Source organism: Lethenteron reissneri, chromosome 47, assembly GCF_015708825.2.
Source record: "Lethenteron reissneri isolate LAM-NWPU_2019-01 chromosome 47, ASM1570882v1, whole genome shotgun sequence".
Taxonomy (NCBI): domain Eukaryota; kingdom Metazoa; phylum Chordata; class Hyperoartia; order Petromyzontiformes; family Petromyzontidae; genus Lethenteron; species Lethenteron reissneri.
In genome coordinates, this window is record NC_083825.1 from 1,120,577 (window position 1) to 1,135,891 (window position 15,315).

Genomic DNA, 15,315 nt, shown 5'->3' on the forward strand with positions numbered 1-15,315 from the left:
ACCAGTACAGCACACCGGTGTGTTGGAGAGCAAGCCCACAACATTTACAATTCGAATACGACGCATCGCCAGTAATTACAACCAGCTTCATCAGGCGACAGCCAGAGTTGTGGAGAAATCCTAGTTTCTCCAAATTTTCTGCTTTGAAGAAGAGTATTCTCCCCAATGAGGTTACTCAGCTTAAGACGTAGGCTTTCGCAACCAATACCACCCATAATAGTATGTACATACGTTGAATGTGGGTATGCATGTTGAACTTCTTTTGCACCGTGCGTAGCATGCTGGCGACTGCTTTACGAACAAGCCCACTTTTCTCTCCGTATGAACATACACGCAGCGTCTTATATACAGCATATAAATGTGACCTCATTGCAAGACGCTGCAAAGAAGCAGTGGGTGTATTTATTTCATAGTAGAGATGCAGTCAGCCATAGGCAGAGGAAGAATTACGAGTAAGGTAGCGAGCCTGGACTTGAACATGGAATGGGAGTTGACAGCACGAAACACAAATGTAGAAGCTGCTATTAACGACAGTGTGGTGTTTAATTTGTATTCGGGCAGCGTTGTGGTTAGTGCGAATTCTAAGGTTAACCACTACGAACCACTGTTCAAATCCCGGTCAGGGCTTTGACTCAGCTCATCGACCCTTTTTGGGTCGATTCAGTCCCACTCGATAGGAAGTCAACATTGGTTGCTGGATGTAAAATTGACCCTTGCCTAGGGGACGTGGGCTTAACTTATGCTGCTCACTGGCTTAGGGCTAGAAACGTTGTTCTCGAGTTGGGGACACAGTGGCGAGATGTTAACTACCTCGCCTGGTATACAGGAGGTCGTGGATTCGATCCCAACGCCTGTATATTGGGAGTTTGCATGTTTTCGCCGTGGTCTTGTGGATTTTTCTCCGGGTTCTTCGAAAATTGTCTCCACATTTAGAATCAACATCAATTTACACATGATAGACCACTTCGTTGAGCTATTATTTGTGTTCCAGGTCTCTTCTGAAAACGAGTTACATAACTCAGTGGGCTTTACCTGGTAAAATAATAAAATAGAATAGGGTAGTAATCGTAAACACTTTGTGGGGCCTTCCATTCGGGCCCTCTTTTCCCCATGCATTCCTGTCCCTGTGCCATCTCCACGTCTACTTCGCAGTATTCCATACCCTGCCTCACCGCATCCCCGAATTAAATGAAATCTGCCCCCAAAAATATTTCAGTAAGGAGAAACTGATTGTTTTTTCTGTGGAAAAAAATGTATACAGTTACAGCCAAGAATGTAAAACTTATCATTATTGAGTTAGGGTTAGCACAACTCATAACAGTGATGTGTGCAGTGCTTAGAGCAGCAAGCAGTTTGAATGCTTGCCATGCCGGTAGATATTCTCCTGACTGTAGATGCTGCATTTAAATACAAAACTGCAGCTATGCCATTCTTTGATTTCTGACAGCTGCATTGAGGTTGTGAGCAGGATAAACGATCCGGAAGGGCTGGAGGTTGATATGCACATCCTGCAGACTGGTTATCTGCCCGGTGGGGGATCTGTCTGAAGTACAAATTAAATTTGTGGTCTGTTCCCTTCACATCTCTGTCCAGCTGTGGTCACCGTGATCTCTGGAGCTCCAAACATTTCCTGTATTTCATGCAAACAACATTAATGGAATTAGGCTAATCTAATTCATGGATTTGGTTACACTGCTCCGGCCAACCGGCAAACTCTGTCACCCAACGGTTCCGCTTATATATTGGGTATATCAAAGGAGAATCCGTCCTATGCGAGTTAAATGCATAAATCTGCACGTTAAGGGCAGCTGCTATTAGTTAAAAAAATGGCTACTGAAAACGGGAAGCAAATCAAACTCTACGGTTAATTTAAAACGTCTGGTATTTTTTGTAAACAAATGCATGCAGCGTCGCATCATTCTCGATGGGCAAAATCAGGACGTCATCATGTGAGAAGTACTTCTGTAAACAGAAAAAAAATATCCACAGTTCTGATCAGGGCCTACCATTGCGAGCCAGCTTATTCCATCTCAATAATTAATTTTACATCGGCTTATTTAATCTTTTATGTTTGTGTTATAAATATTAACTTAGCTTTTCTGGGGATCAATTACCATATTTGTCATCTTCATATATATTGGCCTCTTTCAGAATCAGAATCTTTATTGGGATAAAAAGCATTTTCAGAGTTTTTTCATAAATTTTTATTGCGATTTGTTTTACTAATCTAACCAAAAATTAACTGGGGTCTATGCCTAGTAAATAAATAACTTTCATCCCTTTATCAATCCACTGCTGGATGAAGGCCACCTCACGCCGTGTCGGTTGTCTGACCATACTTCACCACGTTGGTCAGTGCAGTGTAGGTTGTTGAAGGCGTAGCCCACATCAGGTGAGATGTCACTCGGTGCTGATTATAGCCGTGGCCCAAACTCAAGACTCACGTTTCTGGGTTCATCCCCACCATATGCATGTGTGCTTATTAATAATAATAAAAAAAACACCAATGAGAATGCTTTAAGGGAGTTTTCAAGTTATGATTTAATGATTTGCCACAAATACATTGGAATATTATGGCAAATATCAATGTCCGATGCCTACCCAGTATGCATATCATGCAGGCCGTCTAGTGTATTTAAATACCATTAGAATTTGTTACCAAGCTACAGTATGTAATGGCATGATGCCTATTGGATGTGTTATCAGTTTAAAAGCAGGATAATAACCAACTGGGAGTTTAATGGCACACAACACTTCAGCATAGGCCTAATGTTCAGCACACATACAAAATGCGTTATGTTGTATGACTATACGCGGAGTGAAATACATAGCAGATTAACAGTACGGCAATTGTAATATTTAAATATGTACATCACGATTCCACTTTGGTGGCGAAAGGGTGCATTTTTAATTTATTCAGCAAACAACGACGACAATGACAGGAATTTACAAAACATAAATTAAAGGCCTCTAGATACAGCAATTTTAACATTTCCCCCTCACCAGTTTAGTCTCCCAAACCTATACACAAATAAATCCTGGCGCTCCCCTCGTTATTAACAGTCCGGGAGAATAAAGACAAAAACAGACATCAGCTTTGGATAGGTTGCGCTGGCATGCGCTCAAACACACTCGCACACACACTGCTAGGTTGCCGTCTGTGTGACCATCCAGTTGGCGTAGCGCACTGCGCTCAGCTCTTCGTTGGTGTACTTCGCGTTGCCGGCGTCTTTGTGGTCTTGCGCCGCGGGCTCGTGCGGTGGACGATCCTCCGACCAATCTGGGCAACTCATGCCTATGATGGGAAAACAAAAGAGATGTCATCATCATTTGTGTCATAACCACGATCACAACACCTTACCGCATGTCTTGGCATTACTCAACTTATTGGATACTGCCACAGTGGTGCAATGGTTAAGCCCACTGGAGTTGTTATGCTGCAGGTTTTCAGTTCCATTCTAAACTACACTAAAACTAAACAATTTTTTATTTGACCAGGTAAGGCCCCACTGAGCTATGTAGCTCTTTTTCAGAAGTGACCTGGCCACAAATGATTGCCCATTTAAGTGGCTTATCACGTGGAAATGTATAGCAGACAAATACTCTAAACGTGTTTCCACTATAAATGTGGAGAGACAAACCGGAGGACCCGGAGAAAAATCCACGCGACAAGGGGGTAAACATGCAATATCCAAATACACAGATGTCAAGGTCGGGATGGATCTACGGCCTCTTGTATACCAGGTGGGTAGTTAACGTCTCGCCATCGCGGCACCATGAAACGATTCGATTTCCCGGCTCGGCAGTTGAAACAATGGGCAAGTTTCTTGATTTTCCTCCCCCGCCTCTGTTCACTGAGAATTGCAGCATAAATACTGACGCCACAGTTAATGGATCTGCAGGCCGCATGTGGTGGAGTAAAGTGTGGGTGCACACGACCTCTGCCAAGACTACCGCCGAGACCCACGTGGCGCGGGGCAGCCATCACCCAGCAGTGAATTGACAAAAGAGTTGTACATTCAATAGTGTTAAAGCATAAAACAAGCAGCAGCCACCTTCGTGGGTTAATATGAATGGACCGTTTTTTTTATTACTGTATCAACCACCATTTTAAAATTACAGATGGAATCCAATTATCCGCATTGAAGAGGGGGAAGCGATCGTGAGTTTGGGAAGCCATCGATAACCCAATGCCTTGTGACAGTTATGAGATATTGGATTCGCTGTGATTTCCGATACAAAAATCAAGCATTTCCCTTACAAAATACAATTATAGTGTGGGCCTCTAATGTGGCTAAAAAACATTCCAGCATTTTATTTTAATACGAACGCTTTTTGTTAAACTTTTTCTCCCATTGTATCCCAATTGTGCTTTCGACATCATTTCAGAAAAGGAAGACTCCATTCGGAACTCTTACAGAATTCAAGGCTCTGGCGAGAAGCTGGTCAAACACCTGCCACAATCTGCACTGTGTGGGGAGGGGGGGGCCCTCATCCAGCAGTGGATCTGCGCTGTACACGTTTTCAGTAAGCGAACGAGCGTCGGCTGCCACTTGCCATAGAGCTTGTTCTCGATCCACGTGGCGGGCAGGCCTCGCATGGCCGCGACCGCCTCCGAGTCGTCGCACGTCACCAGCGGCGTCTCCTCCTCGCCCGTGCCCTCGTCGGAGCCGCCGTCCTCGTAAATTGACGCGTCCGACGCCGCCGGCGCCGTGAGGTCCAAGTAGTCCTGTGCAACAACAACAACAACGGCGACGATGGTGACGGCAGTGACGATGGTGTGGGTATGCGCGCACCGGTTGATTCGTGCTCATTTAAAATGTGGCCAATTAAGTGGTCACAAGTTTTGAACATTATGAAAGGCTTTACCAATGTGAACAGCTATTGAAGATCGTCGACAGTATAACCTTATCAGGAGGAAGATTTCAAGCGAACGACCGAGTAGGGCGCATATGATTATGTGCTGTAAACAGCCCATCTGTATCTTGTACATATTGAAACACCACTGACATCTTTTGTCAGAAGTATGTTGGTATATTGAACTTCTTTCGCACCGTATGTAGCCAACCGTGCTAATCGGAGGAGCACAGGTGATGAACATGTAAACACAGGACGGAGACCGAGAATGCACGGTCAGGAGGTGGTGGGGTAGAGCGATGGGGCCAGGTTGTCGAGGACTGTGGCGATGGATGTTGGGGGGTGGCCCAGGGCAGGAGTTGAGTGGAGAGCGAGGACCGTGTGAGCGCCAGGCAGGAGATGCCACTGAGACGTGAGCCCATGTGGCTTGCCACGGGTGGTCACATGTTTACTGATTGCTGATTTATATTTTGGATATAAAATATTTTAAATCAACACGATTTTTTATCTTCATTTGTGTAATATTTACGTGTTCATTACACACGTCAATTTTGCTTATAATGAGTACAACCAATACATTGTACGATGAATGTCACATTTTAAATACATCGCACGTAAAAAACTTGCAACCAATGTAAAAAAAAGTGCTCATTTAAAATGAATTGTGTATATTAAATTAACTTTATTTAACTATTATAATTATTCATCTTCAGTTAATTTTATTACCATACATATATTGCAGTCAAACAAGGATGCCCTTTCATACATTAGTGTGGAATGTGTTCCTTACAGGCACACAGACAAATATCCCCGTATAACCTTAACAGACTTGTGGCAAGTGCCAATCTTTACACAAATACTCATTTGAGGCCGAGTCGACGTAGAGGAGGCCTAGGACCGGTTCAAATAATCGTCATTGGTGTTGGCCATGAGCGGGAATCGAACTCGAGTCGCCAGGTTCGTTGCGTAGGTGGCTAACCACTACACTACCGCTTCCTGCAGGCACACACACACTCTCAGCTGCAGTAATCATCGCCATTAAAACAAATGCACTCAAAACAGCACGGGGGCACTGGCACAAGATGAACAATAGGGGGGAGGGCCCATTCTGCACAAAGCCCCTTAGTTTGCTGATAAATTGCAGCCACGCGGCAGCGGTGACCTCACACCATGGAGTGGGCTCCAGAGGCTCCTCACGGTTTACTGCTCAATGATCCCACGTGGTAGCAGGTGGCCCCATAGACACATGGACTCACGCCGCCGCGGTGGCGACATGTTAACTACCTCGCCTGGTATACAGGAGGTCGTGGGTTTGATACCGACCCTGACGCCTGCTGTATATTTGGAGTTTGCATGTTCTCGCCGTGGTCGCGTGGATTTTTCTCTGGGTCCTCTGGTTTTTCCCTCCACGCTTAGAATTAACACGCGTTTAGAGTGTTTGGCTGCTATACATCTCCACGTGATGAGTCACTTTATTTGGCTATCATTGGTGGCCAGGTCGCCTCTGAATAACAGCTATGTAGCTCAGTGGGCCTTACCTTGTAAAATAAAAATAAGTTTTAGTTTAGTTTAGGAAATGTGTGGCTTTCCAGTCCTCACAGAATGACCTACTGCAGCACAACCCTGCAGTGTGACCTTTTTTTGTTTAAAGGAGTGGCAGAGGGGGAACGCGATATCATTATTATCACTAATATAATTCACCACAACCACCACCACCACCATCATCATCATCGCTATGATTATTGCCACCATCATCACTGTCATCATCGAAAGCAATATCATTACTACGGTATTACAGACATCGTGATTTGACTATAAGAATTTTAAAAATCAGAACTCTCTGTTCAGCTGTGTGGGAATCGTGCATCCGTGTCCCATACCACAGGGCTGCTCTAGCAGCGTGCAGTGGAGGAGCATCTGTGTAACAACACATTCAATTAAATATGTAGCCTGTGTCTGGTATGCAGATTGTTTAAGAGCTGCATTAAATCACCGAGACGGCTGTAATGGGACCGGCATGCTGCCCTGCGTGATGAGGATGAGGCCTCTGCACAGATGGTACACAAATGGGTGACGCAGGGCTACTATAAACCACAGACCGTCTTCCCTACAGTCCCACTGAAACATGCACTAAAAAAAGCCAATAATAACTTTGCGTATCCAAGTGGGAGTGGAGAGGTGGGTGCGGTTGGAAGGGGCCACTGCACTACAAATGCTGAGAGACCACAATTCCATTGCAGTGCACGGCTAACAACAGCGGTGAATGATTGATGAGCCAGAAGCGGGGCGGCTCCTCCCTTCATTAACCCACGCTGACCAGTGGTGAAGTATGGAAACACAACGGCCATGACTGATGCGGCCTGGGAAGGCGGCCTTGACACGGTAGCGGATTGACAAAGTGCTCAACATTTATTGTAATTGATATTATTGCTATTTTTAATTAAAGTAACGAAAAATAAACCGCATGTTACATCTATGTCAGGTACATCGAACAAAGACGGTTACCGCATCGCGCGCTTTCAGATGCGCTTCTGTGGCCATCTGGAACGCTCTTCCAATATGAGGAAGCCATTGGGAGCTGTGCACTTTTAAATCATCGAGATTTGACTTCTTTAGAACTGCTTTTTGTGTTTAGTTTGTTGTCCTTCCCTGCACGGTTGACTCCGTACAGTGCAAAATAAGTTCAACAAACATGTGTGTCTATGTCACATGTTTATCACGTTGACTCGGATGAATACCAGTGCAAACGCTCAGTGTCAAGCCCTAAAACGCATTCAGGAAAGGGCCAACTCAGAAAAAGAATGTTTGGCAGTTCAATTCTAGATGTAATCTTAAGACCACCACCGCAGAGCGACTCAGTGTTGTGAACAATGTTATTGGATCTGACGTGGCATATAAATAATTATAATGATGTCATTCAAAGTGTCCCCATTTTCAAATAAACATTACGCGGTGTTCAACTCTATTTGGTAGTCTCGGGTCAGTGACAGACAATTCCACTTAGCTTTGGCTGTGACACGTCAATGCCTCGGACAAACACTGTAACTTCTCTGTCTTACCCGGATGATTAGGTCACCCCTTCTCCAGGCTTTGAACTTGTGACCTTCCGACTGCCCCGCCATACTACCGCCCAACTTGGTGATTAATTCGCAGCTGTCCCCGTGTTATTATAGAGTTAAATACAAATTTCTGCTGCAAGGACGTTTATTTTAATTATCAGCCCGGTTTCAAGTTTCATGTATTTTTCCATTGCCGTTTTTGTCAGTTGCAGTTCCACAATTTTCAAGTCAATGTAATTCTTTGAAATACGATCAGCTGTCGGATCATGTGACCTGCAAGTGTGTCTTTGCAGCACCACTTGCGTAACTCAATTCCAGCGACTTGATATTTCATCTAATAAGATGTCTGCGAATGCTATAAAAAGGTTAACATTGCATATGATGCACTAATTCGATAATCCTTCCCAAGTGTATTATCAAGGGGCTGAGGTTGAATTATGTCAGCTGAGCCATAAACATGAAAGGAAAACACTGACCACCAGGGAGACTCGCTAAAGAGTCGAGATTTAACTGTTAGCGAGCTAGATGGCTCAATGGGATAATGTTGACGTCCATATCGATGAACTTGCGCTAGCATCGCTGAGATCCCGAGTTCAATGTCTTGTTTCCCACTTCAGTTAAAACCAGCTTGTCATCTGCAGCTCCTTCCATAATCTCAGCCAACTCACCAATATATATTAGATTTATAGAGCATCTCAATGCCACTGTATTTAGAGACTGTATTCAAAGCAGAGGGGTGTGAATCATCACACGTTAGACAATTGATATGTATTAGGTACAAAGATGAAGGGGCAGCCCTGCAAGTGCTTGCCCATGCCACTGCTGGCAGAAGGGCAGCCACACGAGGGAGCTCCAGAGAACCCCACTAGAGGGTGTTTGGCCTACTCTTCCACACTCGACAGGTGTCTAGGAGAAGGTGCAGAGCCGAAAGGCTTGAAGGATCTTGCACCATTGTTTAAACTGCCCTGCTGGAAGATCGAACAGGCAACCTCTGGATTGAAAGTCATGCGTGCTGACCATTACACAACATCAGCATCCACACCACACGGTGATTGATTGGTCGTGGGTTTCTTAACTTTCACATTAATTATAATCTGTCGCTACTCAGCATATTTTATTTATGTGAATGTATAGTCAGCTTTCTTACCTCCGCAATTGCTTCGAAATGATTTCTTATTAATCAATATGAGCACCACTATGCATTTCATTGGTCACTGTGACATGAAATGGCAAAACTGTAAATTCAGTGCGTACTAAAAGCACTTGTCACTTAAACTATCAATCAAATTCACCCCAAGCATGGTCCATTTAATTTTTTGTGGTGGAAAAGGTGGCTGCGTGGTCAGCGGTGATGGTGGCAGTGATTGTGCTGTGTATTTACTCTGGCAGTGGTGTGGCTATGAAAGTTGTGGTGGCTATGAAAGCGGTGGTGGCTGCAAGCCACCACCACTTTCATTGCTATGCAAGCCACCATCGCTATGCAAGTCACCACCACCTGTAATCCAGCACTTCGGAGGAGGCGAGGACTGGTCGATCGCAAGATTGTGAAACACTTTTCCCGTGCGTGTCCACGAAGAGCCCGTACCCCTGGCTTGCCAAGGCAGCGCAGCAAACAATGTGGACTCCACCTGTTTCGAGTGTATGCGATGGAGTGTTGTCCCCTCGCACACATTAGTTTCACTCTGGGTGCTCTGGCTTCCACACGTGTAACACTCACTCCATCGGTCGGTGACACCTTGATAAATAGATGACACCACAGCGTTCGGGCCAGTTGTCGGTGTCGGTTCACTGCATGGCGCCCCCCCCCCCCCCCCATAAAGGTGAGTATGACTTGCGCCTCCGCGGAATAATTTTCAGCCATGAAGAAGCTCCCAGCACGTGCAGTGAAACGCCAGACATCATGCCGAACGACACGCGGTACAGACCCGACGGCACGTGCAACTCTCACCCTGCTTTTGACCATCATCTTCTCCAAGTCCTTGCTGATCTCGGCAAAGTGGGGTCGCCTGGCAGGGTCATGTGTCCAGCAACGCTGCATCAGCCCGTACCTGTGCAGAAACAGCATCGCATGACGCACTCGTGTGTGTGTGTGTGAGTGTGTGTGTCTCACGATCAGTCGACTCGTGGCACCTGAGTCTTTCCCGTGACGTACTGCCAGTGAGCCTTTGATACTCCACGTGGCCTCAAAGTGCACATAGCCTGGCACAAGCGCAGTGATGATGTCACTGCTACTTAGTGGCGAATGACGGTTGTTGTTGTCTCACGATGACACGATGTGGGGTATGGTGATTTGTTCTTACTTTCAATAAAACAAATTTGCTTGGATAACCCCTCGGGTCAGAGAGTGTATTTGACCAGGCGCTTTTCTAAGTTTCATCCGATCCAGAACACCTCGATTGCGCAGTTGTCAGGGCGCCAAGTGGCGCGTACACAGCAAACACACAACGACGGCCGAACAATCATTGTAAAATGTACAAACTTGCACAGACCGGCTTTACAAACGTCAAACGCATTTATACGGCACGAGGAACTGGAACGAGATGGCCAAGGCAGCGGGCACGTGAGCCTCACAGAGCGCAGCCACTTACGTAAATAACTCCAGCCTCCCCATATCCCCGTTAACCATGCGCCGGGTCCAAGGGCGGGCTATATTCAAACGCACCCGGTTTCATTATCAAATGAACTACAGCGACTTCGCACTGTGATGTTTCGTAGCCAGTCCGATGCAATGAAAAGCGGGGACATTGTGAGGTTGTTTTTACGGCCGGTGTCTTCGTTTACAAGTGGGTAGCACATCTTATGTCGAAGATGGCATTCTGCATGACACTCAACCTCTGCCACATATGAACCGAGCACGCTGACACCGCCCACCATACCTTCACCAGTGGTGAGGGAAGGCTTCTTGAGAATCACATTTGAAGTTTTGCAAACCCAAATGGGAACTCGAAAGACTGGGATGGAGTCTCATTTTCAAGAGTGAACCGAGTCCCCCCCAAAAAAAGACAAAGGCAGACATTAAATCAAGAGCGGCAAGAAGGAAGGAGAAAACTGAGCAAAACAACCGTCTCACGTGGGAAATCGGAAATATTGCACGAAGATAAATCAACGTTAAAGAATACATTCCCTTTAAGCGCAAGTTGGCTCGGGTAGAATTTTTTTTTATCCGATCATAGTACAATCGCGCTTAAGTGACAGAAACGTCAAACACACATATATATAGGGGTGGCTATTGTACTGATATGCAACCTGACCAGGATATGTCAAATGTACGTCAAGCTTACCTGCCCCCCTCACACGCCCCTCCCCCAATGGCACATGCCTACCTGATGTATGATTTTAAAACATGGTTGCATTGGTTAACATCACATTCCGGGATATTATTGTTGTTGTTATTTTAAACGGTAGAGTGGATTCGCAGTGCGGGACTGTGAAGCCGAATTATCAGGTCAGAGGTTAATATGATTTTTTTGAAATGTTGACCTGGTTCACGTAATACAAGCTTTCAAATGACCCCTCGACCTTGTCCATTGGAATCGGTTGATTGACAAAGCTGTGTCTGTACCTGTACAGAGTAACTCACGGTGGCAACTACGGCATGGAACACGGTGAGTGGAAGGGCATCCACAACATGCGTGAGAGATACCACAGCATTACAGGATACGGCAGTGAAGCCGGGACCGCCTTCATCCAGCAGTATAGATTGGCCCAATGATTACGGTCATGGGCATATTAAGCTAAAACAAAATGTACCAGGTAAAGGCTCAATGAGCTATATAGATTTTTTACAGACGCGACCTGACCACAAATGATACCTCAACGAAGTGGCTTATCTCGTGGAAATGTATCGCAGCTGACTACTGTGAACGCGCTGTGATTCTGAATGCGAAGGGAAAAACCGGAGGACCCTAAGAAAAATCCACGCGACAACGGGGAGAACGTGCAAACTCCAAACACAAAGGCGTCAAGGTCGGAATCGAACCCACGACCTCCTGTATACCAGATGAGGTAGTTAACATCTTGCTAAGCCATCAATGGGCCGTTTCGAATGTTCCTTCAGGCGTCGTCACAATCCATCACCCCTAGCCAGGTCTCCTGGATGACAGGCCTGGTCCGCATCATCGAGCACGATGGCGAGCGTGGGGGGCGTCAACTTGGGCTGTAAGCCCACGCACGGTTGGGTTTGTTCCAGATCTAATATCCTGGATGTTGAACTTCTTTCGCACCGTACGTAGCCAACCGTGCTAATCGGAGGTGCGGGGGAAGGAGGACAAACTCAACACAACAAGCAGTTCTAAAGAAATGAGCTTTCAATCTCGATGATTTAAAAGTCCGTAGCTCCCAGTGGCTTCCTAATATCGGAAGGAAGAGCGTTCCAGACGGCCGCAGAAGTGCATCTGAAATTGTGACCGTCTTTGTTCGATGGCCAGCCAAAAGCCGCTGTGAGGATGACCGGAGTTCGCGGGATGGATTATGTTCCTCGACGAGATCACCAAGGTACCGTGGTTCATTTGTGGCGAGCACTTTGTGTGTAATGAATGCGACCATACAACGTTTTCGTTCGGCATCTGGAAGCCAGTCTAGCTTCAGTGAGCACTGTGACGGACGTGGTCGGATCTTATTGACACTCAGACCGCAGGGCGAGGTGAGCCAGAACGTCTGGTTGAAGACGAGCTACGTGCCAAAGACCAGACCCAGACGGTGGTGTCATGTGAGGTCCTCTATGTTGAGGAGACTGGTGCGGGTTTTCACAGTTACGTTGTTACATGTATAATGCATGGCATATGCCTGAAAAAAATATAACAAAAAACCAACACACACGCTCTCAGAAAACCCATTTACAGTATATACGTTTATACGTGCCACGATTGAATGCAGCGTGGAGAGGACACGCGGAATGTGTGTTTAAAAATAAATAAATTCAGAGCTCGGGTAAATTTGAGTCGGTGTGTTGGTGCCGCCAGTAGCGCCGCTGGCGCTGCACATGAACAGTAAAAGTCTCAGTCTCATCAGACGGAGTGCGTCTGCATTGTGCCAGGTTACGGGGCAGTCGGAGTTTGACTGCCAGAATAACCGCTGCGTTCGGGAGGAATTTAAATTAAGAGTAAAACATAAAACAGCGGGGACCGGTTCATTATTTTGATATGCCACTTCCATAAATCTCTCGACTCCTACTGCCCAATTGTTGCACATTCGCCGGCTTACATAAGAGCAGCAGCAGCCGCCACTGAAACCAGGCGGCACAAACTTGTCTCAATGTTCTGCGAAATGCCATGAGGCACGTATAAGAAGGACTCACTGTTCTTTGTCGCCACGTATAAATACAAATATAGTTTTAATCCATTGTCCTATTGGCTTTCCAGAGCAATATTATCCAGCGGCATTCGTTTAAACAGCTTAACTCTGGATCGGTTTTGACCTTTCTGGGTCTCATCAGCAGCCAAAGGTGTTATTGGCAAGAGCACTTCACGTAGATTTTCCACGGATAAGTGATTCATTTAAAGGTCAGATGCATCTCTTCTCCAACGACCAATGGCGCGATGCTCATCTTACTTGGCAGCCTCAATCCAGTAATACAAATTCCACATTCCCATGCCAAGGACTGCATCTCCATGGAATGACCACTGTTAACCTCTCAGTGATTACTTTAAGATGATAAGTATTACACTAAAACTATTAAACCATTTTTTATTTTACCAGGTAAGGTCCACTGAGCTATGTAGCTCTTTTTCAGCAGGGACCTGACCAGAAATGATAGCTCAACAAAGTGGCTTATCCTGTAGAACTGTATAGCTGCCAAATACTCTAAACGCGTGTTGATTCTAAATGTGGAGGGAAAAACCGGAGGACCTGGAGACAGATCCTTGCGACCACGGGGAGAACATGCAAACTCCAAATATACAGCAGGCGTCATCAGGGTCAGAATCGAACCCACGACCTCTTGCATACCAGGCAAGGTAGTTAACATCTCACCACCGTGGCACAACTAAGAACCAATGATGATCTTCCCATTGTGAGTCCGATCACAGAGCTGCCCTCTTGAACGCACTCCTGTACACGCACAGCCCCTCTGTACCATCAACTGCTAGATGAAGGCCTCCCACTTCCGTGCGGGTTTTTATTTGACCACACTTCACCGTGCTGTTCAGGCAGGTGGAATAGGTATGGCAGCATAGAAGTAGAGTATAGAATGAATTCGGCTCCGCTGCCCTCTGGTGAATGCACCAATGCACGTCGTTGGTAACACCACGTCGCCGCGCGTCGATTTCTGCTGCCGGACAGAGTACGCGAGATGCATTCATCGCGAGCTTGGGCAACTGCCCGGTGGTGCGGAGGACTGCGAAACAAAATCTGTCAAAATGATCGACGCCTTACAGGTCATCGCTGCAGTTTTCGGGCTTTTCCATGCGGTATCCGGTCTTGAGGAGGTTGAAGAGGCGCTCTGGGGGGATGCCCGGGTACGGAGTTCCTCCCAGCGTCATGATCTCCCACAGAAGAATTCCGAAGGACCACCTGGACGATGTGCGGCAATGGGAGGAGACCTCTAGCTGTCAACACGGACATTCAGCCTACCCGGACCACCAAGCCATTCAGGGTTGCACTTTTACATTTTTTTTTACCTTCACCTTTTAGACCAGTGGTTCTTAACCTGTTCAACACGTAGGCTTTCGCGTCCAATATCACCCCTAATACAGGTTTTTTGGGTTAGATCGTGTAAATATATAAATGTGTCGTTAAACCTGTTATGTGTCGTTAAAACTAATTGGCTGTGTTGGGTGGTGGTGGGTTTAACGACACATATATTTACACGATCTAACCCAAAACAACCTGTATTATGGGTTCTTAACCTTTCCTGCAGCCTTGCACTCCTTCTCAATCGTTAAACAAATGTATAGTGTTAATAAATACAGAGGTTTTATGAAACTAAGCAGTTGTACTAACGTGTCCATGCTTAATTTGGTTTTCAATGATTTACCTTCCAAAAAAATCTGGTCATGCCTTGCACCCCCAGACAGGGCATCTCGCACCTCCAGGGAGTGCGTGAACCCCAGGTTAAGAACTACTGTTTTAGAAAGTACTCACGTTTATGTCCACGTATATGGCATTCCAATTGAAATTCGTGCACCTATTCTATCCTTGCATATGGCAATCCGTGCAGGAGCTAGGTGCCAATGTTTGAAGTGTGCTAGCCATGCTGAGAGAGCTTCAGCAGAGAGTTTGGGTCCTCCATTGAAGGAACGCAGACTGCATTCGTCTCCTGTACGGTGCACAGTTTGGGTTGCATGTCCACAATCACACCGCTGCGCCTCGCCTTTAATCTTCCGTAAGTGAAGGAGGTGTGCGCATCGGCCTGTTGATGATGTGCTCATGCGGTCGATGGTTATGCCGGCATATTTGAGGA

General features: G+C 46.1%; 1 protein-coding gene across 2 annotated transcripts in view; it reads right to left on the bottom strand.

Moving 5' to 3' along the window:
• Positions 1 to 2,528: 2,528 nt before the first annotated feature.
• The window catches only part of RET (ret proto-oncogene), a 68,326-nt gene continuing 55,539 nt past the window's right edge, over positions 2,529 to 15,315 (bottom strand). For both annotated transcript variants that reach the window (XM_061571274.1, XM_061571275.1), the window contains 4 exons: positions 14,289 to 14,426; positions 9,865 to 9,964; positions 4,558 to 4,729; positions 2,529 to 3,295 (listed from right to left, as the gene is read on the bottom strand). In XM_061571274.1, coding sequence (XP_061427258.1) covers positions 3,147 to 3,295; positions 4,558 to 4,729; positions 9,865 to 9,964; positions 14,289 to 14,426 — 559 coding nt within the window. In that variant the 3' untranslated portion in view covers positions 2,529 to 3,146. The remainder of the gene's footprint in view (positions 3,296 to 4,557; positions 4,730 to 9,864; positions 9,965 to 14,288; positions 14,427 to 15,315) is intronic.